Source organism: Haliotis rubra, unplaced genomic scaffold, assembly GCF_003918875.1.
Source record: "Haliotis rubra isolate DU_JTF1 unplaced genomic scaffold, ASM391887v1 Scf264, whole genome shotgun sequence".
Classification (NCBI taxonomy): domain Eukaryota; kingdom Metazoa; phylum Mollusca; class Gastropoda; order Lepetellida; family Haliotidae; genus Haliotis; species Haliotis rubra.
This window is the reverse complement of record NW_025766714.1, coordinates 946,708-970,097: the sequence shown is the minus strand read 5'-3', so window position 1 is coordinate 970,097 and position 23,390 is coordinate 946,708. Positions and strand designations below refer to the sequence as shown.

The following is a 23,390-nucleotide window of genomic DNA, read 5'->3' as shown; positions in this document are numbered from 1 at the left end:
ATATATACTACATAACCATCCTAAACCTTCAGGCTTCACAAGACCTGTACTTACACCTCGAATTTGTACATCTTCATCCTTTAGGCACCACACATCCTTCTCTCACACCTTGAAATACATACGTCCTCGACCCTAAGCCAAACACGTCTGTACCCACACACGTTGTGTCTCAACCTCATCGTTCAGCCACACACGTCTGTACCCACACACGTTGTGTCTCAACCTCATCGTTCAGCCACACACGTCTGTACCCACATACTTTGTGTCTCATCCTCATCGTTCAGCCACACACGGCCTGTACTTACATACCTTGTGTCTCATCCTCATCGTTCAGCCACACACGGCCTGTACTCACATACCTTGTTTCTCATCCTCATCGTTCAGCCGCAAACGTCCTGCACTCACATACCTTGTGTCTCATCGTCTCATACTCATCGTTCAGGCACACACGTCTGTACCCACATACCTTCTGTCTCATCCCCATCGTTCAGCCACACACGTCCTGTACTTACATACCTTGTGTCTCATCCTCATCGTTCAGCCACACACGTCCTGAACTCACATACCTTGTGTCTCATCGTCTCATACTCATCGTTCAGCCACACACGTCCTGTACCCACATACCTTGTGTCTCATCGTCTCATCCTCATCGTTCAGCCACACACGTCCTGTACTCACATACCTTGTGTCTCATCCTCATCGTTCAGCCACACACGTCCTGTACTCACATACCTTGTGTCTCATCCTCATCGTTCAGCCACACACGTCCTGTACTCACATACCTTGTGTCTCATCCTCATCGTTCAGCCACACACGTCCTGTACTCACATACCTTGTGTCTCATCCTCATCGTTCAGCCACACACGTCCTGCACTCACATACCTTGTGTCTCATCGTCTCATACTCATCGTTCAGCCACAGACGTCCTGCACTCACATATGTTGAGTCTCATCCTCATCGTTCAGCCACACACGTCCTGTACTCACATACCTTGTGTCTCATCCTCATCGTTCAGCCACACACGTCCTGTACTCACATACCTTGTGTCTCATACTCATCGTTCAGCCACACACGTCCTGTAACCACATACCTTGTGTCTCATCCTCATCGTTCAGCCACACACGTCCTGTACTCACATACCTTGTGTCTCACCCTCATCGTTCAGCCACACACGTCCTGTACCCACATACCTTGTGTCTCATCCTCATCGTTCAGCCACACACGTCCTGCACTCACATACCTTGTGTCTCATCCTCATCGTTCAGCCACACACGTCCTGTCATCGTTCAGCAACACACGTACCCACATACCTTGTGTCTCAAGCTCATCGTTCAGCCACAGACGTCCTGCACCCACATACCTTGTGTCTCATCCTCATCGTTCAGCCACACACGTCCTGCAATCACATACCTTGCGTCTCATCTTCATCGTTCAGCCACACACGTCCTGCAATCACATACATTGCGTCTCAAGCTCATCGTTCAGCCACAGACGTCCTGCACCCACATACCTAGTGTCTCATCCTCATCGTTCTGCCACACACGTCCTGTACTCACTTACCTTGTGTCTCATCGTCTCATCCTCATCGTTCAGCCTCACACGTCCTGTACTCACATAACTTGTGTCTCATCGTCATCGTTCAGCCACAGACGTCCTGCACTCACATACCGTGTGTCTCATCGTCTCATACTCATCGTTCAGCCACACACGTCTGTACCCACATACTTTGTGTCTCATCCTCATCCTTCAGCCACACACGGCCTGTACTCACAGACCTTGTGTCTCATCCTCATCGTTCTGCCACACTCGTCCTGCACTCACATACCTTGTGTCTCATCGTCTCATCCTCATCGTTCAGCCTCACACGTCCTGTACTCACATAACTTGTGTCTCATCGTCATCGTTCAGCCACAGACGTCCTGCACTCACATACCGTGTGTCTCATCCTCATCTTTCAGCCACACACGTCCTGTACTCACATACCTTGTGTCTCATCGTCTCATCCTAATCGTTCAGCCACACACGTCCTGTACTCACATACCTTGTGTCTCATCCTCAACGTTCAGCCACACACGTCCTGCACTCACATACCTTGTGTCTCATCCTCATCGTTCAGCCACACACGTCCTGAACTCACATACCTTGTGTCTCATCGTCTCATCCTCATCGTTCAGCCACACACGTCCTTTACTCACATACCTTATGTCTCATCCTCATCGTTCAGCCACAGACGTCCTGTACTCACATACCTTGTGTCTCATCCTCATCGTTCTGTCACAGTTCTGTCACAGACGTCCTCCTAATCGTTCCCACATACCTTGTGTCTCATCCTAATCGTTCAGCCACACACGTCCTGTATTCACATACCTTGTGTCTCATCCTAATCGTTCAGCCACACACGTCCTGTACCCACATACCTTGTGCCTCATTCCATCGTTCAGCCACACACGTCCTGTACCCACATACCTTGTGTCTCATCCTCATCGTTCAGTCGCACACGTCTTGTACCCACACTACAAATTTGTACATCTTCATCCTTCAGCCACATACGTGATGTATACAACCTTACCCTTCAGGCACCACACGCCCTTTACACACTCATATCCAGTAAACATCATCACCTTTCAGGCACATGGTACTTTAGTGAGACTCACATTTACCCGCGCTTTTGGCCCGTGTTGCTTCTTAGCTGCAGTTAGCTTCACGTTGTTTTTAGTCTGAAGGCAGTAGAAAAGGACTCTATGCATTTTTAACCTTTTACCATTTTTATGAGACATGCATGAATGCTCAGCGTGCACAATATCAAAATAAGTATTTATTTTACCGAGAACGGTTATTGTATCGGTTTTCAACTGCCATAACATGCCACGGTTCGGTTAACCTTTATATTGACACGTGAGCTACTGACGTGATGACTTTGAAAATTAACTTTTACTTCTGTATAAAAATCGAATATATGTTCCGATAAAACTAATGTTTAAGAAAATGTTGAAGTCAGTTGGCAATATTTAGACGATAGAAACGGGGTTCTACAATGAAAGGCATTTAACATTTCATACAATAAAGAAGAATTGAACCTTTAACGTAATTCAGATAGGTTTAGTTAGGTCTATCACATGGAATATATGTGCTCTTTGATATTACGCTTGAAACTGTCAGGATATCTTTTCAAACTTTCAAACTTTTCAAAGATAGACATCTTATGAACGCACTGTCATTTCTCTTTATCACTACACATACACACCACACACACACACAGAGACACACACAGATATATATATATATATATATATATACACAGACACACACGTGTGTGCGTGCGTGTGTGTGTGTGTGCGCGCGCGCGTGTGTGTGTGTAATCGGAAATACATGTGCGAAATATTCGTCCAGTGTATAATGGAGTATCGACTGTTAAAGATTACCAACCATCAACTCCACATACCAAAACAACTATAATCATACTAAAGTCTATTAGTCCGGGGATTAGCCTTTAGAAATATCAGATGCCTCCAAATTATCAACCTTGTTTCAACTCTCATAGCGAATGCAATTCTATAGCTTCAAAGCAGATTCGTGGACCCCTGTAGGTAACACTACCTCAGTACATTGATAAGAGTCTCTATGTACCACTATATCGGCCGGTTCGACCTTCGATGACCTGATCGAGTTGGCTGGTCTATCCACGGTTTCACCATGTGACGGCTTCTGCAATCAGACACTATCATTACATCGTGTCTCACGATATGCTATCGCCTGTATTTTAACGGGCAACAAACAAAGTCAGTCAAAATGTACAAAGCCAGGATTTCGATATTGGAGGGGAGATATGTCTCGTGCAATTTTAGACAATATTGCACAATAATTGTAGACAATATTGTACATCTGCCCTGATGATAATGGAGTAATATCTTGTGGAGTCAAAGAAATGACCTCCGGTATATTGACTTAATTCACATTCTGAAAAGGTCACGATGCATGCATTTCCGACAAAGGGGGATTATTGCTGGGAAACTGTCTGTTTAAAGTCGAAGACATCCTTCATGTGGTAGAGTTTTGCATGAAACAGACAAGGAAGTTTCACAGGTGTTTTTAGTTCAAAAGGTTGAATCAGTGAAATAGTGAATATTGTTCCTGTAATTAATTATATGAGGTATTCGCCATACCAGATGCGTAAGTTATACGTCTTGGCCAGATCTCCCAGTTTTCACTTTGCAGCAACCAGGGCTGAGCTCATATGCACAAAGAATCGATTAGCAATGGGGCACACAGTTGGTGCCCATGGGGAGGCCTACTTCCTGTCTGTGTTATCTGCACAGTTAACACATATTACAGGGCATTCAACCAATTCAGCAACCATTCTACCACCTCGATTAAAGGTGTCTACTGTGTGAAGAACCCAAACCATGATGTACGTACCCTTGCAACCTTCAAGGCTTGTACGATTCGGAAGATCCTATGTGATGGAATCCTGTCGTGGACAGTCTTATCCTCGTGCTGAAAAAGACGTCAACAAGATCAGGGCGAAGGTCAATAATATGTCGATTATTCCTTGCTCCCGACCCACCATCCCTCCCGCGGATACACCTCGTCAGAGGACTTCATCTACTACCAGACTTTCTCCTTGCTGACTGTCAGGGAAACGCCATTGTGGTTGTAAAATACCACAGCACAACGCAACAGGAGTAGTTACTAGTTGCGATTCTTAGTTTGCATCAGAACAATAGGTATGTCATTCCTTACTTCCAGTTTTCCAATGATTTCTTCAATAACACCACGAGCTTTGGAGTCCTCGTAGTTGCTTCCTTGCTCCACAACATACTGAAATACAAGGATCAATCGTGTTCACAAAACATATGGCGATTAGGTGGCCAAGGGGCAAAATCCCTAGGTCCATTCCCCTCAAGTTAATGTACCTACTGGCCATATTAGTGATAAAGTACACAATATCAATGTCAAAGACTAACAGACAAATATACGCGACATAGAGTATACCTGTAATGCAGGAAGAAGGAGGTGGCATTTCCAAGGAAGTTCATTAAAGCATCGGACATTTCCGCTGAAGTTAGTGTGCTTAATACTATTCTTCTGGGTGATTGTGTAGAGTATATGGCGTGATTCAATCTAATTACTTTAGGTCCAAATGAAAACTGTTAAAATAGTATTTGAGGAGTAGATTGCTAAATACACATTTATCAATGTATCGTGTTATAAGTATTTGCGTAACAGGGACTTGTGTGTAATACCTGGTGAAACAAACACCTCTTAGGAAGTTCAGGTGTAAATGGTGCTTATTAGGGATGCCTGGGGCTGCAGGTACCTATCAGGAATGTCAATGTGCCCCTTCCCAATACATGGTTGTAGGGTATCTTCACGAAAACCATAATTGTCAACTCACGTCCAATGATTCAATGTGTCCCTTCCCAATACTTGGTTGTAGGGTATCTTCACGAAAACCATAATTGTCAACTCACATCCAATGATTCAAAGTGCCCCTTCCCCATACATGGTTGTAAGGTATCTTCACGAACACCATAATTGTTGTCAGGTACAACAGGTACAATTTGTGTTGCTTAACTTTTTGTGAGGAGTATATTACATGAGGTATATACTTCATGAGGAGTATATTACATGAGGCATTCCTAACAATATATATATATATATATTGTTAGGAATGCCTCATGTAATATACTCCTCACAAAAAGTTAAGCAACACAAATGTGTAGTCTCATTACATTTTCATTTGTTAATATTGCAAATCATTGAATGATGCAATAGAAAGGTGAAACATATGTACACACGAATAACAAAATGAAATAGAATGGTATTGAGCAATATCAGACTTACAAATCATCAAAAGCATGTACCCACGAAACAGTCGTGCAAGATGTGCTGCTTTGGTGGAGCAAAATGTTAACATTAAGGTTCAAGTCAGTTTTGGATAGTGAAGCAGTATGACCACCATGAGCACAAATGCAAGCTTCTGCACGTCTTTGCATTGACCAAATGAGCCTTTAAAGTTTCTGTTGTGGAATGTTCTGCCATTCTGTAACGCCTGCTCAAGGTCATCAAGAGTCTGGGGATGAACATGGAGACCGTAAACACGACTTCCACTAATGTCCCAAGCATGTTCAATGGGATTAAGATCAAGTGACCTTGCAGGCCAGTCCATATGCGTGATGTTGTTGATCTAGACAACATCGTTAACACCTCTTTCTCTCCCATTATCATCCATGGACGGGCATTATTATCCAAAAAATGAAGTTAAGACCCGCTCGTTGTGCCAGAGGAATAATTTACAGGTCGGTTTACACCGATCATGGTTCATGTCTAAAGAGTGGAGCACATTCATGCCACACATGTTGTTTCTGAGGGTGGTTGTGTTCTGGTGATGTTGTCAATATTATAAGATAAATCAATTTGACAGTCATTAATGGTTATGTATTCTTTGAATATTAACCTTTCAGTAACATGCCGGCAAAAATCGCTATCGAGATTGATAAGGATATTAGACTGAAAATACTTGTTGCTTAATTTTATATATGTATATGTATATATATATATATATATATGTTGTAACTTGGACATGTTTCGGAACAGGTACTTTTTGGATTGTTTGGTGAAAGAGGTACATTTGAGAATCTATTGGGGGTGGAGGTTCTGATATATACGTTTTTGATTATGCATGCCTGGTGTTACAGCGGTGAATGTTTAGGGTGTAGGGTTGTCTTTGTATATTTCATTTAGCAACCTGAAGTTTCTGAGCTATGGTGTCCCTGTTTTGCTTCTTCATCCTCATGAACTTTTTCCCTTTGGCCAACACCCCAGGGTCCAACAGGACCTAAAACAAGGAGATATATGGGCATAGTAAATGAGACACAGCAATTGTCAACTCACGTGCAGTGATTTAATGTGCCCCCTTCCCAATACTTGGTGCTAGAGTATCGTCACTAACGCAATAATTGTCAACTCATATCCAATGATTTAATGAGCCCCTTCCCAATACTTGGTTAAAGGGTATCTTCACGAACACCATAATTGTCAACTCACGTCCAATGATTCAATGAGCCCCCTTCCCAATACATAGTTGTAGGGTATCTTCACGAACACCATAATTGTCAACTCACGTCCAATGATTCAATGAGCCCCCTTCCCAATACTTGGTTAAAGGGTATCTTCACGAACACCATAATTGTCAACTCACGTCCAATGATTCAATGAGCCCCCTTCCCAATACTTGGTTGAAGGGTATCTTCACGAACACCATAATTGTCAACTCACGTCCAATGATTCAATGAGCCCCCTTCCCAATACTTGGTTAAAGGGTATCTTCACGAACACCATAATTGTCAACTCACGTCCAATGATTCAATGAGCCCCCTTCCCAATACATGGTTAAAGGGTATCTTCACGAACACCATAATTGTCAACTCACGTCCAATGATTCAATGAGCCCCCTTCCCAATACATGGTTAAAGGGTATCTTCACGACCACCATAATTGTCAACTCACGTCCAATGATTCAATGTGCCCCTTCCCAATACTTGGTTAAAGGGTATCTTCACGAACACCATAATTGTCAACTCACGCCCAATGATTCAATGAGCCCCCTTCCCAATACTTGGTTAAAGGGTATCTTCACGAACACCATAATTGTCAACTCACGTCCAATGATTCAATGAGCCCCCTTCCCAATACTTGGTTGAAGGGCATCTTCACGAACACCATAATTGTCAACTCACGTCCAATGATTCAATGAGCCCCCTTCCCAATACTTGGTTGAAGGGCATCTTCACGAACACCATAATTGTCAACTCACGTCCAATGATTCAATGAGCCCCCTTCCCAATACTTGGTTAAAGGGTATCTTCACGAACACCATAATTGTCAACTCACGTCCAATGATTCAATGAGCCCCCTTCCCAATACTTGGTTAAAGGGTATCTTCACGAACACCATAATTGTCAACTCACGTCCAATGATTCAATGAGCCCCCTTCCCAATACATAGTTGTAGGGTATCTTCACGAACACCATAATTGTCAACTCACGTCCAATGATTCAATGTGCCCCCTTCCCAATACTTGGTTAAAGGGTATCTTCACGAACACCATAATTGTCAACTCACGTCCAATGATTCAATGAGCCCCCTTCCCAAAACTTGGTTGAAGGGTATCTTCACGAACACCATAATTGTCAACTCATGTCCAATGATTCAATGAGCCCCCTTCCCAATACATGGTTGTAGGATATCTTCACGAACACCATAATTGTCAACTCACGTCCAATGATTCGATGTGCCCCATTTTAGCGGCTCCGTGTAAGGGTATCCTACCCTTGAGGTTCTTAGCATCTATCTCGCCCCCGTTCTCCATCAGCAGTTTCACAATTCTGGAGTGGTTGTATAAGGCAGCTATGTGTAGTGGTGTGTTGTTGTCGTTGTCCTGTTTAGTCACAAGGTCTTGCCTGCATGCACAACACACGTCATGATTGATTAGGATCCTCTGTAGCTTTAACTTCACGCATACACATCATGATTGATTAGGTTCTTCTGTAGCTTTAACTTCATGCATACACATCATGATTGATTAGGATCCTCTGTAGCTTTAACTTCATGCATACACGTCATGATTGATTAGGATCCTTTGTAGCTTTAACTTCATGCATACACGTCATGATTGATTAGGATCCTCATGATGTAGCTTTGTAGCTTAACTTCATGCATACACGTCATGATTGATTAGGATTCTTTGTAGCTTTAACTTCATGCATACACATCATGATTGATTAGGATCCTTTGTAGCTTTAACTTCATGCATACACATCATGATTGATTAGGATCCTTTGTAGCTTTAACTTCATGCATACACGTCATGATTGATTAGGATCCTTTGTAGCTTTAACTTCATGCATACACATCATGATTGATTAGGATTCTTTGTACCTTTAACTTCATGCATACACGTCATGATTGATTAGGATCCTCTGTAGCTTTAACTTCATGCATACACGTCATGATTGATTAGGATTCTTTGTAGCTTTAACTTCATGCATACACATCATGATTGATTAGGATCCTTTGTAGCTTTAACTTCATGCATACACATCATGATTGATTAGGATTCTTTACACATAGCTTTAACTTCATGCATACACATCATGATTGATTAGGATCCTTTGTAGCTTTAACTTCATGCATACACGTCATGATTGATTAGGATCCTTTGTAGCTTTAACTTCATGCATATTGATTAGGATCATAATCGTCATGATTGATTAGGATCCTTTGTAGCTTTAACTTCATGCATACACGTCATGATTGATTAGGATCCTCTGTAGCTTTAACTTCATGCATACACGTCATGATTGATTAGGATTCTTTGTAGCTTTAACTTCATGCATACACATCATGATTGATTAGGATCTTTGTACTTTGTAGCTTTAACTTCATGCATACACGTCATGATTGATTAGGATCCTCTGTAGCTTTAACTTCATGCATACACGTCATGATTGATTAGGATCCTCTGTAGCTTTAACTTCATGCATACACATCATGATTGATTAGGATTCTTTGTAGCTTTAACTTCATGCATACACATCATGATTGATTAGGATCCTCTGTGCTTTTACCTACTGATATGTACACATCATGCATACACGAATTAATGATTACGTTTGTATGCCTAATATTACTGATATGAGTATTACTCTTGAGCTAGGAACTCAGTTCATAAGCGCCAACTTAGTATGACCTATTGTAGCCCAGCTCACAGCGTCGGAGAATCGGCCAAGAACTGACACTGTTTGAATTATCCGCGACAAACCCAACGCTTGGAATTTCGGGTTATCTCTTCCGTGAGTTTTATTATGTCTCTCATGTCAAGACAATAACCCTATCAAGATCACTGACATTGCGAGCAGCTGACAATGTCGTCAGGGCAAGCAGTTTATCATTTCCATCCGAGCAAGGTATAGATATACATACAGTTCTTCCAGCAGGTATTCTGCAATCTCCAGGTGATTGTACTGCGCAGCCAGGTGAAGCGGCGTTGATTGGGCCTTGTTCTCGAAGCTGGACTTCTTAGTGTTTGTAAGGAAAGCTTTCACAATCTTCAGATTTCCTGATATGACGGCAAGGTGTAATGGATACATGCCGTCGTTCCGGTCCACCGAAACATCAGCCCCTGAAATATTCACAACTTCACTTCAATGGTGTACACGACAATCATGGTAAAGTGAAAAAAGGAATTATGCCATTGCCCTACTTTTTCCCTAAAAGACACTTTTAAACTTGAAATTGTTGCATGGCATGCTTTACATGAAGTAGCTCTGTTCATTTTCTCGAATGTCTAAATATTTCCCCTACAAACATAGACCGCGAAGCAATCGGACTACACCAAAACGGGTGAAAGCTAATCTGTCCTATTCATTTTTGAACCTTAATGATGTTGAATGCGATACAACCCATTTCTTTACGTTGGTAGCATAGTTCTCGTTCTCTTTATGATCACATATACTCTAGAGGGGTACAAATACATAAATCACTAATTGGCATCGATATAAATGAAACCCCGTCATTAAAACTACTCATTTCGATCTTTAATTAACTTAAATCGACCTTTTTGACAACAGTGAACAATTCTCACCCGCGAACGAAATTTCAACCAATCAGAGGGGCGTGTCTCCGTGACGTAATGTGAGGACTAGATATGAGGACCGATGTAGAATTCATGTACATTTCAGGGGATAAATTATCTTGTTTACAGGTTTGTATAAACCTGAAATCGTGACAATTGTTGTGAAAAATGAAAGCTATATGTTCTCACAATATACTGTCATTTAATTTTGTCACATGCTTTGCCTAGCTTCCGAGTTACAACTTGTTTTCATAGACGATTCTGTCAAAATCGCTTGGTGTCGCTAGGTCTTATTTGTTCGAGCCAGACGCTACTGACAGTGAAAACGATGCTCAGCCTCGCTCATCACGGTTACGATTAATTTCGTCAACCAAAACAGTGCGACAGTAGGAAGGGTGGATGCCCATCAGATGCCGTTATTTGAAAATATCCCCGGTAGTTCTTGTCTGATTGTAATAAAGTATCAATGCAGTGTGGGCTTTTTCAGGTTTTCTAATGCCTGGATGGTATAATGACTGATCCGAATTGATCCCATCTCTGTTTTTTACCTCGATATGTAATCATGTCATGTAAAAATATGACGTCTATTACGTATGATATTAAAATTTACATTTGATTTATTGGAATCTAATTGAATCTGAAAATGTACTTCGGTAAATAGGTACATACAGTTTTGGCACACAGCAAATGCTTACATGTATTTCTTATGCAACAATGAAGTTCTGTTCGTATTCTCAAAACAGTGCCGTCCCATAAGTCTTCACATGAAATTAAAATTGCATTACAGCAATTAATACTCCCTTGTTGTAACCCGTTTTAGGTGGTATAAAGCTACACATGTTATTTGTCATCATTCACTTGATGGTCAGTTAAAGAATTTATAACAGGTATAATTAGTGGTAACACTACTTAGATTACTCGACAAAGGTTCCCATTTGGCATTTCTTGTGTCTGAAGTAAATACTCAACATTATAAACATCAATCAAAGGATTAACCTATAACACGCTGATTGATTAATTACTTTTATCTTGCACAGCGGATTTGTCAAAAGGTAGTGTTTATGTATGTAGATTTACTAATCTATACTGAATACACTCTAACTAATAGCCAATAAATTTTTTAAAGAATGGCGGACATTATGCAATTAGTTGCCAGGTGTGCTATCTTTTGTGACCAATGAGACTATACACCAATGTGAAAAACCTAAAACGATATATCACTTTTTCGCATATTAGACTGTTAAAAGACACATCACTTAGAACAGCTGCAGATGAATGGCATATCACTCGTTTTTGTGGATATTGATGGATACATTCCTGGAACAAGGTAATAGCCTGACATTGTTCCTATAACTTTAATCTGTTTTAATTTTAATATTTGCATTTTGTTTTTATGTATTTGTCGTAGCATTCAACAGAATCATTGTTTTCGCCGTGAAGTGTAATGAGACAGACAACATCCCCTAGGGCGTGTGTGCGAATTATGATTCACATTGGCTAACTATAAAATGTCTAGATATTACTGTTTAAAAATGGCGGCGCCCTGTCTCGAACATCCGCCAGTCTGAGAATAATGCTATTTAGGTTTGTTTTCACCGAGTTACAAAATCAAAACTACCTTCTACTGGTAGTAACATACGTATTTAATTGATGTCCAATAGGATTTTGCATGACATAGCTTATAACATAACAATTTCTCTCGTGGAAGCGAGGTGGGCGTCAATATAGCACTACATGTACTTACAATATTATTGTCACTTGAACCACAACCTCGTTTCCGAGGAAGAAATCGTTATGTTACAAGTTGTGTCATGGTAAATCTTTTTGGTCATCCATCATGTACATATTTTACTACAACTAGTAAGTAGTTTTGATTCTTTAACTTCCGTGAAGCGATCTGAACACAAGTAAGATATCGTTCCAGGCAACGCTCGCTTCGCACTGACTAACATAACCCATTGGGCATGAACTACGGGGTCAGTAGCTATTGCAGTCGTCTAAAGATTTACACAGAAGATAGCTTTGCTTAGGATATCTATGATTAGGCATTGATAGCAACTTTAACCAATACTGAATACATCTTTTATGACAATCAACAAATACGCCATATCTACCACAATCACCAAGTGCAGAAACACTACCTACACCAATAACATATTTACCAAACTTAACATGAAAATGCTCGATGCATTTGAATGACCCCACACTTCACTAGAATAGAGTAAGATTGGCTTAATCTGAACATCAAATATCTTGAATTAAACTAAAGAAGAAATACTGTGAAACTTACGCTCTAATTGCTTAACGGATACTAGGGATTTTGATGCTTTTTGAACAAGAACTCAATACCCTTTGACCAGCATAACCTGTTAGAAAACGTTAACCCAAGATAATTATCATAGGTCGATGTCTTAATAGTTTTATTGCCAAACATCCATTTTTCAGAAAACTGTAACTTGCCACCATTTCTAAAATATAAAATTTCAGTCTTATCTAAATTGACATCCAAACCCCATTTGAAACTAAACTGCTCCAATACATCTATTTTTCTCTTTAGACCAATCACACTATCATCAAACAAACACAGATCATCAGCATAAAATAAAGATAAAATATCACGAAACTCTTGACCAACAAATGTTCCTCGGATATTCGATTCCTGTAACATAGTTTCCAACTCAACAACAAAAAGAGAGAACAGCAAAGGACTTAAAATACACCCCTGTTTTACGCCACTTAAAGTATCAAAATAATAAGAAATGGAACTATTTGACAGTTTACCAGCAGATTTAACTTTGGAGTACAGGATTAACTATTTAGTAGAGTTAACTCAATTATATTGAGAAAATACATCATTTACTATAAATGGCTGGGGATGACCCTTGCACATTGTTATAAGTATGTATATATGTTCTTTTAACTTTTCAAATCAGTTCTCTCTTTTTATCAACTTCATTTTTAACCTTTTATATGTTTATCATTATTCACCTAATATATATGTTTTTAAAAATAGGTTAGTTCACAAAACAAAAAACAATAACAATAACCATCTATTACACCACATATATATATATTAAATTCCAAATCTCCATTACTCTTTACCTATTTCATATTTTTTACCTTTTTAATTCGGCCTCCCATTCAAATTTCCCTTAATACTCAGTTGTTTTTTTTGGTTGTTTTTTTTTGGTTGTTTTTCCCCCTTTTTGGGTAGTAACACCACTCTTTCAAAATTTCTATTTTTTGTTCCCCCTCATTTCTTAACTACCCCGTCGCCGAAATACCTTAGTTGTGCGTGCGACGCTAAATAAAGCAAATATCAACAACTTGCACATTAACCATGGCTGGTATACAAATAGTAGAGTACATGTACGTCACATCGCAGAGAGGCAGATCACAAGTTCTTTTTGAAGGATTCCTCTAAAACAAGTCCACAACACGACAGACATTTGATTAAGCTTGGTTGAGACTCTTATTATGTGAAATCTATGTGCTGAGTTGAATCAGTGGTTTAGAAATAAATGATAAAAGACATCGAAGAATGATGAACTTCATGTACATGGATTTGCAAACAAATGCATATAAAGTGCAATAAAATTATATGTAGTGCTAATTAATTGTGTTGCGTTCTCTTTCAATGTCTGTAACGAGTATGGACTATCTTATTCTTCACTAGTAGGTTATAGGTGTGTGCAGTGGTCTGTGACCTTATGTGTATTGGTGTGTGTAACAACTGGCATGTGTAACAAATGGGATACCGTGCTCTGGCGAGTTACGTAACCTCTCTGTGGTTTCGTTGGCGGGCGTGAGTGAAGCAGGCGACTTTTTGGCAACTATAATCGCTCGGTATTTACCCGAAGTTTTCTAAGAACGAATTTGGTGTTCCGCTTAAGACTAACCACACGTCTTTCATATGTAATGGCTAAAAGAGTACAAAATCAAACGTTTATGTGTTCTTTAACATCGTTCTCTTAATGTCATTACTTCCGTTTAGTGAAAACATACCACGAAAGAAGTAAAACCTAGGAATGCAAAATGGAATTTATAGGTTCACAGACAGGATAGTTGCACATTGCATATGCTTCCGGTTGATATGATGATGACATGTGTTTGTTATAAGATACAGTGTAGAAACAGATTTCCTGTCCCTCTAGTTTCCTTATGAACAAAGTCATAAACAATCTGTTTACATAGCATCACTTCCGGTTCTAAAATACATGAGCTCACCAAAGAACATCTTTGATCATGTGATCAAATGTTCAAACAGTGAATGCTAAGATAATGTGTGCACAAGCATTTAGAGGCGTCTCCTTCACGCCTTGTGATCTCAGTCTTCGCAGTGAGGGTATTGTGTTACCAACACCACCTATCAATATCACATCTGACAGTTACTTAGGGCGATGGTAAACTGAAAGCACAATATTTTGTATTTTCTTCATTAACCAAACCTACACTTCCAAAATGTTTATATGATCACTATGGCCTTGATTTTATGTTTAAACTTTATGCAGTCAGCACTCCGACCAAGAGATCATGTTCATATTTAGTTTTGCCAGTCATAGATATCCGGGTTTTGGTATAAACATTATTCATATTTCACTCTGATTGACCATGATCTTCACTGGGCGTCACGCCGATGACCCGGGTACGATTCCCCACAACGGTATAATATGTGAAGCACATTTCTGGTGTCTCCCACCCTGATATTGTAAACCATGTCAAACAAAACTTGTGGTTGTGAAAACGAATGACTGCTGCAGGGATGAAGCAAGTCCATTTACATTTATCTTGGTATCAGCGGTATGTTCACAAAAGGTAAACACCCGCTTCACAGGTCATGTCACAGGGTTGTTGTTGGATATTTATTTAGCACACATATCCTCGCATTAGTGCATGCTCAAGGCGCTGGTACTATTTTCCCTCGATCATTGGATGTCAATCTCAATGGCACATCTTATTATCAATCTCAACTTCCTGGGGACCATACAACTCTTGCAGCCACTAGGCGCAACGAGTTACTGCGGCTTTCTCATCCTAACGAGGTACCCATTCACAGATGGGTGGACTGAGACAAATAGTCACTGTACTTTGCCCAATTTCACTGCACGTTGCTGTACCCGCAACTAGGTGTTTGCACGTATTCATGTAGCCACCATCTGGTCATATACCAACGGATTTGTGGGTTCTGTTAAGTGCACAGGGTTGTGTGACAACACGAGGGTTTTACACACGGTCACAGGTGGGCTCGATCCCGGCACCTCAAGCTCGCTGGATCACTAGCCTGGCGACTTAGCCAGCTCGCCCACCATTGCCCCATGGTCCCATGGTGCTCTATAGGGTCTATAAAAGCCTAGTTCAAAATGGAAGTGAATATCGTTTTTTATGATAAAGTGACATTTCTGGTGTCCCTCAAGGTGATATTGCTGGAATATTGCTGAATATGGCATGAAACCATGTTCACTGACATTCTCTGACGTACAAGCTTTCTCTTTGTTGCCTTCACGAATCAAAACCAATCATGTTCTGCACATGTTATGCCTTTAGAACAAATTCAAAAGTCTTTGGCGAGTTCATTTTGGAAATTGAGTTAATGTCACCAACACTCTGTCCAATGGAAGCCTCCCTGGTGTGATATTTCGTATAAATGAGGTCAAAAATAGAGTATTGAATATCGGAGCAAATGAGTATTGAATGTTGAATGTAAGATGTTTACAGGCAGACAGACAGACAGACAGTTTATTCAGCATTTTAGGCCAAACGTCCCATAGTACAGTTACATATGATTCCAAGTTTACATACTTATCACGTCTTACATCTATATAAAAATACATTTGTTTGTTTACGTACCATTAGCAAGTAGTTTTTGGATTATTTCCTCATGTCCGTTTTCAGTAGCGATGTGAAGACACGTATTGCCTCCAGCGTCCTTCGTTTCCATCATCTGTGTCAAAACATCAGTTTATACTTCCACACTACAGACTAAATCTAAATTCTCTATAACAAATATTTAACATTCACATCCAGGCAACAACAAGGACTTACATTCGACATCAGTTTGTCAGCACCGAGTTCATCTCATCCCGTAGTTTTTATCATTAAGGTATCAAGGTGGTTTGGGTGAACATAGTAATGGCGAACTTTAACGCTAGCTATGTAGAAATACACCTTTGACGTGGAATAAAAATTAACGCTTGTTCATTGCCTCTGTTCACCCAGCGGAAATGGGTACTTGAAGGGGTAGGTCATATGACTATTAACCTTCAGCTTGGGACATCAGGGGTAATAATGTGTATCACGTTGTATGCGCTCGGTACATGCACTTACGGTGGAGCACTGCGCTATATAAGTGGCCTTATCATTGTTATAGGTAACATACCTTCTTGCTGTTTTCTCTTTGAAGGAGCAGATCAACCATTTCAACTCCAGCTCCTGTCCCAGTTGAGCATGCATAGTGCAGTGGTGTGGACTCGTCCACCTTGTCCTGATCATCAACCTCGGCTCCCTCTTCAATCAGATATTTCATGATGTCCACCTGGCGATACGTTGCGGCGACGTGTATCGGGGTCATGCCGTGATTGTCTTTCTTCTGAAGTAGTGTATAAGAGGATTTGGTTTTAAATAAACATTGAAAATCACATGTAATTAATAACCTTTCACCAATAAAGTAGTAAGTAGTAGACATTTAACACTATGATCACATTTAAATTTGTATGTTTTTTTAAAGAATCATTACAAACATGTGCATCTCCAAGATCTACACTTACTTTGCTATTAAAGGGAATCCCAGCACATAAATATTTACAGCATATGTGGTTTTCAGGACATCCAGTTGCGTCTGTTCTTCTAATGATCTAGGACGGTGGGTAGCCTAAAGGTTAAAGCGTTCGCGCGTTACGCCGAAGACACGGGTACAATTTGTGAAGAACATTTCTGGTGTTCCCTGCCGTGATATTGCTGGAATATTGCTAGAAGCGGCGTAAAACTGTACTCACTCGCTCACTCTTATGATCTGATCTACGGTTTCAAACGTCTAAAAGATACTGCTCACATTTATGAGTTTGACTTTGCCCTTGTCGATCAGAGTGTGGACGCTGTCAATACTCCCTGACATCACAGCAAAATGCAGAGGTGTCTGTTTGTGCTCGTGTTCTGGCATGTAGATGAGCTCCATCTCGTCGGCGCCTTGTCTGCTATCCCTCTCTATGAGAAGCTCTAGACAAGTCTGCCTGTCATCACTCGACACAGACTGCAGAAATAATGAAAGATACTAGTAAAGATAATTCCCCAATTTTGGATCAAATATCAAGAATGTTACAGATGAATATATATGAAAGTGTCAGCCATAAAATAATTTAAAATAAAATATTTATAATTCTGAACCTTAAAAAGATTAGGGGAAAGGTGCATGCCACAAGGTAACATTATCAGCCAGTATCTATTCCCTATACTTACTGAGTTCTGGTCGCTATCAGATTCCCGAACGCCGGGGGCATTTCTGGTGGTTCCTCTGACGCTCTTGGCAGCATAGTGAGCGAGAGAGAGGCCGTATTGGTCCTGTATTAGGTGGTCTGTAAACGGTCAGAAAAAGCAGGCTTGCGCAAAATCATAAACAAATTTGAAAAGCATGACAATCGCATTGGTGACATGGATTCGACATTCATTATATATCAGCTTTAACATTAACATAGTATCCATTGTCTGCCTTTGTCCTTTTACCAGAGCGTCATCAAAGAGCGTCATACGACTCTTGCTCATAAGTTGTTCGATAAAGGTGAGGTGAGGTGAGGTGAGGTGAAATTGGGTTTAACGTCGTGCTTGAGAATATTTCGCTAATATGACGACGTGCATGAGTGTGTATGTGTATGTGAGGCTGCTTGTACTAGCCCAGACTGAAGCTGGTTTTATAGTGCTAGCCCACTGAGATACCATGCCGCAGTGAAGCATGAATACCCCACTCAGACACATTATACCGACTCCGAGCCAACCAGTCCTTGTTGTACCCATTAATGCCGAGCGCCAGGCAGGAACCAACAAGTATCATATTTTAACGTCTTTTGGTATGACTCGGTCGGGGATCGAACCCGCCACCTTCCGCTCTCCGAAAGTCGTATGATATGACCTTTAAAGTTGTAAACTACTAAAGCGAATAAACTATGCATCATGTCGGAAAGCGCACGTGAAATATCCAAATTAACGTCATTCGTACCATGTTGATGAGGTTAAAAAGGTTAGGGAGAGTTTGACCAGATGGTTAATGACTGTAAGTGAAGGCGACATTGAATTTACATCAGAAAACATCTTACTTGGATTTAAAGGGAAAGATAATAAATCTTTAAATGCAATACAATGGAACCTGTCACATCCGGACTCTCTGTAATCCGTTTTTTCCATAATCCGTCATAATGTATGTCTTTTTGTGAAACAAGTAATATCTATATATGTACAAACAATAAAAGAACAGGTTCAAAATTTCAAGCACATAGTCAAAGCGATAACAAAATACTGTGAAACCATAAAATATATTGCTTACACTACATGCAGCAACAGCGAGTTTTATTTCCTAGTCATCCTTCCTCAATCTATTTACTGAAGAGGTCTACTCCCATTTGTGAGAACTCCCAATTGTGAGACTCCCAATTATGAGACAGTGGAGTAGGTAATTAACAAAGAAAACACACCATACTCCCCTGTCTGATAGAATGGATTAACCCTAGCTATGTCAGAGAAACATATTGTACAGTTATGTAATCGCTATTATCACTACTGGATACACATGATTAAGGTGTTCAAACTGTATCCAAAGATGTATCCATTGTATGAAGGGAGATATGTGAGTGTATATTGATGTGAATATGCACTGTATATAATATACTGTAGAAATAAAGTAAATCCATTGTATGAAGGGAGATATGTGAGTGTATATTGATGTGAATATGCACTGTATATAATATACTGTAGAAATAAAGTAAATCCATTGTATGAAGGGAGATATGTGAGTGTATATTGATGTGAATATGCACTGCATATAATATACTGTAGAAATATGTGAGTGTAAGATGTATCCATTGTATGAAGGAAATATAGAGATATGTGAGTGTATATTGATGTGAATATGCACTGTATATAATATACTGTAGAAATAAAGATGTATCCATTGTATGAAGGGAGATATGTGAGTGTATATTGATGTGAATATGCACTGTATATAATATACTGTAGAAATATAAGATGTATCCATTGTATGAAGGGAGATATGTGAGTGTATATTGATGTGAATATGCACTGTATATAATATACTGTAGAAATATAGATATGTATGCATTGTATGAAAGGATATAATATACTGTAGAAATATAGATGATATGTGAGTGTATATTGATGTGAATATACTCTGTATATAATATACTGTAGAAATATAGATGTATCCATTGTATGAAGGGAGATATGTGAGTGTATGTTGATGTAAATATGCACTGTATATAATATACTGCAGAAATAAAGATGTATGCATTGTATGAAAGGAGATATGTGAGTGCATATTGATGTGAATATGCACTGTATATAATATACTATAGAAATATAGATGTATCCATTGTATGAAGGGAGATATGTGAGTGTATATTGAAGTGAATATACACTGTATATAATATACTGTAGAAATATAGATGTATCCATTGTATGAAGGGAGATATGTGAGTGTATATTGAAGTGAATATACACTGTATATAATATACTGTAGAAATATAGATGTATCCATTGTATGAAGGGAGATGTGTGAGTGTATATTGATGTGAATATGCACTGTATATAATATACTGTAGAAATATAGATGTATCCATTGTATGAAGGGAGATATGTGAGTGTATATTGAAGTGAATATACACTGTATATAATATACTGTAGAAATATAGATGTATCCATTGTATGAAGGGAGATATGTGAGTGTATGTTGATGTAAATATGCACTGTATATAATATACTGTAGAAATAAAGATGTATCCATTCTATGAATGGAAGATATGTGAGTGTATATTGATGTGAATATGCACTGTATATAATATACTGTAGAAATAAAGATGTATCCATTCTATGAAGGGAGATATGTGAGTCTATATTGATGTGAATATGCGCTGTATATAATATACTATAGAAATAAAGATGAGTATATGAGTAATAACATCTAAGGCGTCAGTAAAGCTTTCAGTAAAAGTGCAAGGTATTTCAAAAGTATGTCCGATATCTTGGCTTGTGAATGAAACAGAGACAAGGGTGAATGAAAAAGAAGTAATTACCTGCAGCCTCCTCGCCAGAGCGAGTGTTGATCAGGTAGTTGACGACCTTAACATGGTTGTACATGACTGCATACTGCAGAGGAGTGAAGCCTTTTTCATCTTTCTCGTCAACATTCCGTCCCAATCCTTCCTTGAAGGCATCCATCAGACCTTCCATGTCGCCTTGTCTGGCCAACTGAAGGGAAACAGGAACACAATAAGCTCTGTCCATAGAAACCACTATGCTTCTCATTATGGAGGCGGTGTCACTGAAACAACTATATGCGTGTAGTCAATAGCTTGACTCAAAGGGTCATGTGTGTTTTGTTGCTAAACACAACGACTATAGTTTATGGTAATTCCTTCCTATGGTACAAATGCGTAGTGGTTCATTTCACACTTGGTACAAAACTTGTTTTGAATAAAGCCAAATGAATTCATTCATTTGTGATTTAACCAGAAGCAACAAAAAACATCAATAAACAATTTCTGCTAAAATTGGAAACCATTTTACGATTACGACTGAAACAAAATAATGTTTACACAATTAAATCAAAGACTTTATATGCGTGACTCAATTGCGGCTCGAACTTGGACCTTCCGAGTGACGGACAAACGTTCATACCACAAGGCTACGCCATCTCATTGTGTCAACACATGGGATTCAAATCGCAAAACAACATAATATTATCATTATCTTTACCGACATACTTCTTAACGCAAACGTATCACCACCAGCTGGCAATGTTAATCCACCATCTGTATGTGAGTGAGTGAGTGAGTTGAGTTTTACGCCGCACTCAGCAATATTCCAGCTATATGGCGGCGGTCTGTAAATAATCGAGTCTGGACCAGACAATCCAGTGATCAACAGCATGAGCATCGATCTGCGCAATTGGGAACCGATGACATGTGTCAACCAAGTCAGCGAGCCTGACCACCCGATCCCGTTAGTCGCCTTTTACGACAAGCAGTCGCCTCTTCTGACAAGAATGGGTTGCTGAAGACCTATTCTACCCCGGATCTTCACGGGTCCATCTGTATGTGAAGCTGACGTGGTGAAACAGTGGTCTGTTTGTGTTTTCTCCATCAGATGTGCCCAAGTCCTGGTTGGGCGAGGTGGTAATGTGATTATGTACCACCCAGTGCCTTCAACCGGGGGCTTGGGTTGGATACCTCCCAGAGATCCATTGACTTGGGGGTATCGATGTCAATCACTGGATTGTCTGGTCTCGATGATATACAGACCGATGTTACAAAACCAATAAACCAAACACTGACTGGGGTAATAATATCATCGTTTCGATCACCAAGTGTAAGTACTACAGAACTTTACACAGTTATATTATCCGATACTCCACAGAGAACACTCCAAACAGAAGACCTCTCCACAAGCAAACTTCCAGTCGAGTTGAACGCGACTTTCACAGTATCGTTTCCCATTTAACAAAACGCGACATCAATCTGCGTTGGTTTTTACTGGATTCAGATATACTGACAATATACAACAGATGGCATCTTTCACTTAATTATTGAACCGGCTGGTTTGTAAAATGCTAACATAATATATTGAGCGAGTTTGTTTGTCGCCTCTTTTAACAGTAATACCGTTGTGTTCAGTCGCCTTGCAGGTCGTTCATCATTTAGGAGAAAACGCACGTCGGTATTATGCTTCTTTGAGTGGCATTCTGGAAGTTGATGTGATGAAGAATGAGGACAATTGTTATGGATATATAACTTCTTTGTTCTGTATAGGCGACGTTTCGACGTTGACAACGACATTAGAATCAATGTCGAAACGTCGCCTATACAGAATAAAGAAGTTATATATCCATAAAAATTGTGCTCATTTTTCACGTATGGTGCTGATGAAACAAATCCTTCGGTTTCGACCATATAACCAACGGATCCTGCCAGTTCTAAGGGGAATAAATATGCCGTGTCTTGTAAGACGAGTTCTTGGTCACTTGTAGAAGGCAACTACCAATTACATTTTAATAATTGATTTAATCAATTCATTTTAATTCACGACATTAAGGTGAAGTTCATTGCGACAGCAATATATTTCATAATCTGTCCATCTGCTAGAAGTAGTTGTACGTCAAGCATAAGTTACTTGGACCTAATATCGGCCTCAATTCACAAAGGGAAATATTTTTAGGCCATTAACAGCTCAAACGATCTGCGTGCACCATTAAACCACGTTCTGCAAACAATAAGACGCTCCTCAAGAGTGTGCAAACAGAAAGATTGCAGCACGCCCTCTTTTACACTCGTCTTTATTTTATTCTGGGATTGTGTTCTCATATAAAAAAATATATCCATATACATTTGTTTGGGTTTTTTCTCCAAACAGATGGAAACATACACAGCCGCTACGTGCAAGGTATTCTGATGTTCAATCTATGTTCGTTTGATCTTCGGATTAGGCTTTCAATCCGTTTCGATGAAAAGTTTCAAGTCTTTGCCCTGATGTGTCGAGC

At 39.7% G+C, this 23,390-nt stretch overlaps 1 protein-coding gene across 1 annotated transcript in view; it reads right to left on the bottom strand.

Annotated features, from left to right (window-relative positions):
- LOC124280295 (transient receptor potential cation channel subfamily A member 1 homolog) overlaps positions 1-23,390 on the bottom strand; it is a 106,561-nt gene that overhangs the window by 81,202 nt on the left and 1,969 nt on the right. The window contains exons 2-13 of the mRNA XM_046716194.1: positions 20,929-21,103; positions 18,089-18,204; positions 17,685-17,882; positions 17,013-17,222; positions 16,484-16,577; positions 9,985-10,183; positions 8,279-8,462; positions 6,749-6,838; positions 4,741-4,818; positions 4,417-4,494; positions 3,598-3,705; positions 2,655-2,717 (exon numbers count right to left, since the gene is read on the bottom strand). Of these exons, the coding sequence (XP_046572150.1) occupies positions 2,655-2,717; positions 3,598-3,705; positions 4,417-4,494; positions 4,741-4,818; positions 6,749-6,838; positions 8,279-8,462; positions 9,985-10,183; positions 16,484-16,577; positions 17,013-17,222; positions 17,685-17,882; positions 18,089-18,204; positions 20,929-21,103 (1,593 nt within the window). The remainder of the gene's footprint in view (positions 1-2,654; positions 2,718-3,597; positions 3,706-4,416; positions 4,495-4,740; positions 4,819-6,748; positions 6,839-8,278; positions 8,463-9,984; positions 10,184-16,483; positions 16,578-17,012; positions 17,223-17,684; positions 17,883-18,088; positions 18,205-20,928; positions 21,104-23,390) is intronic.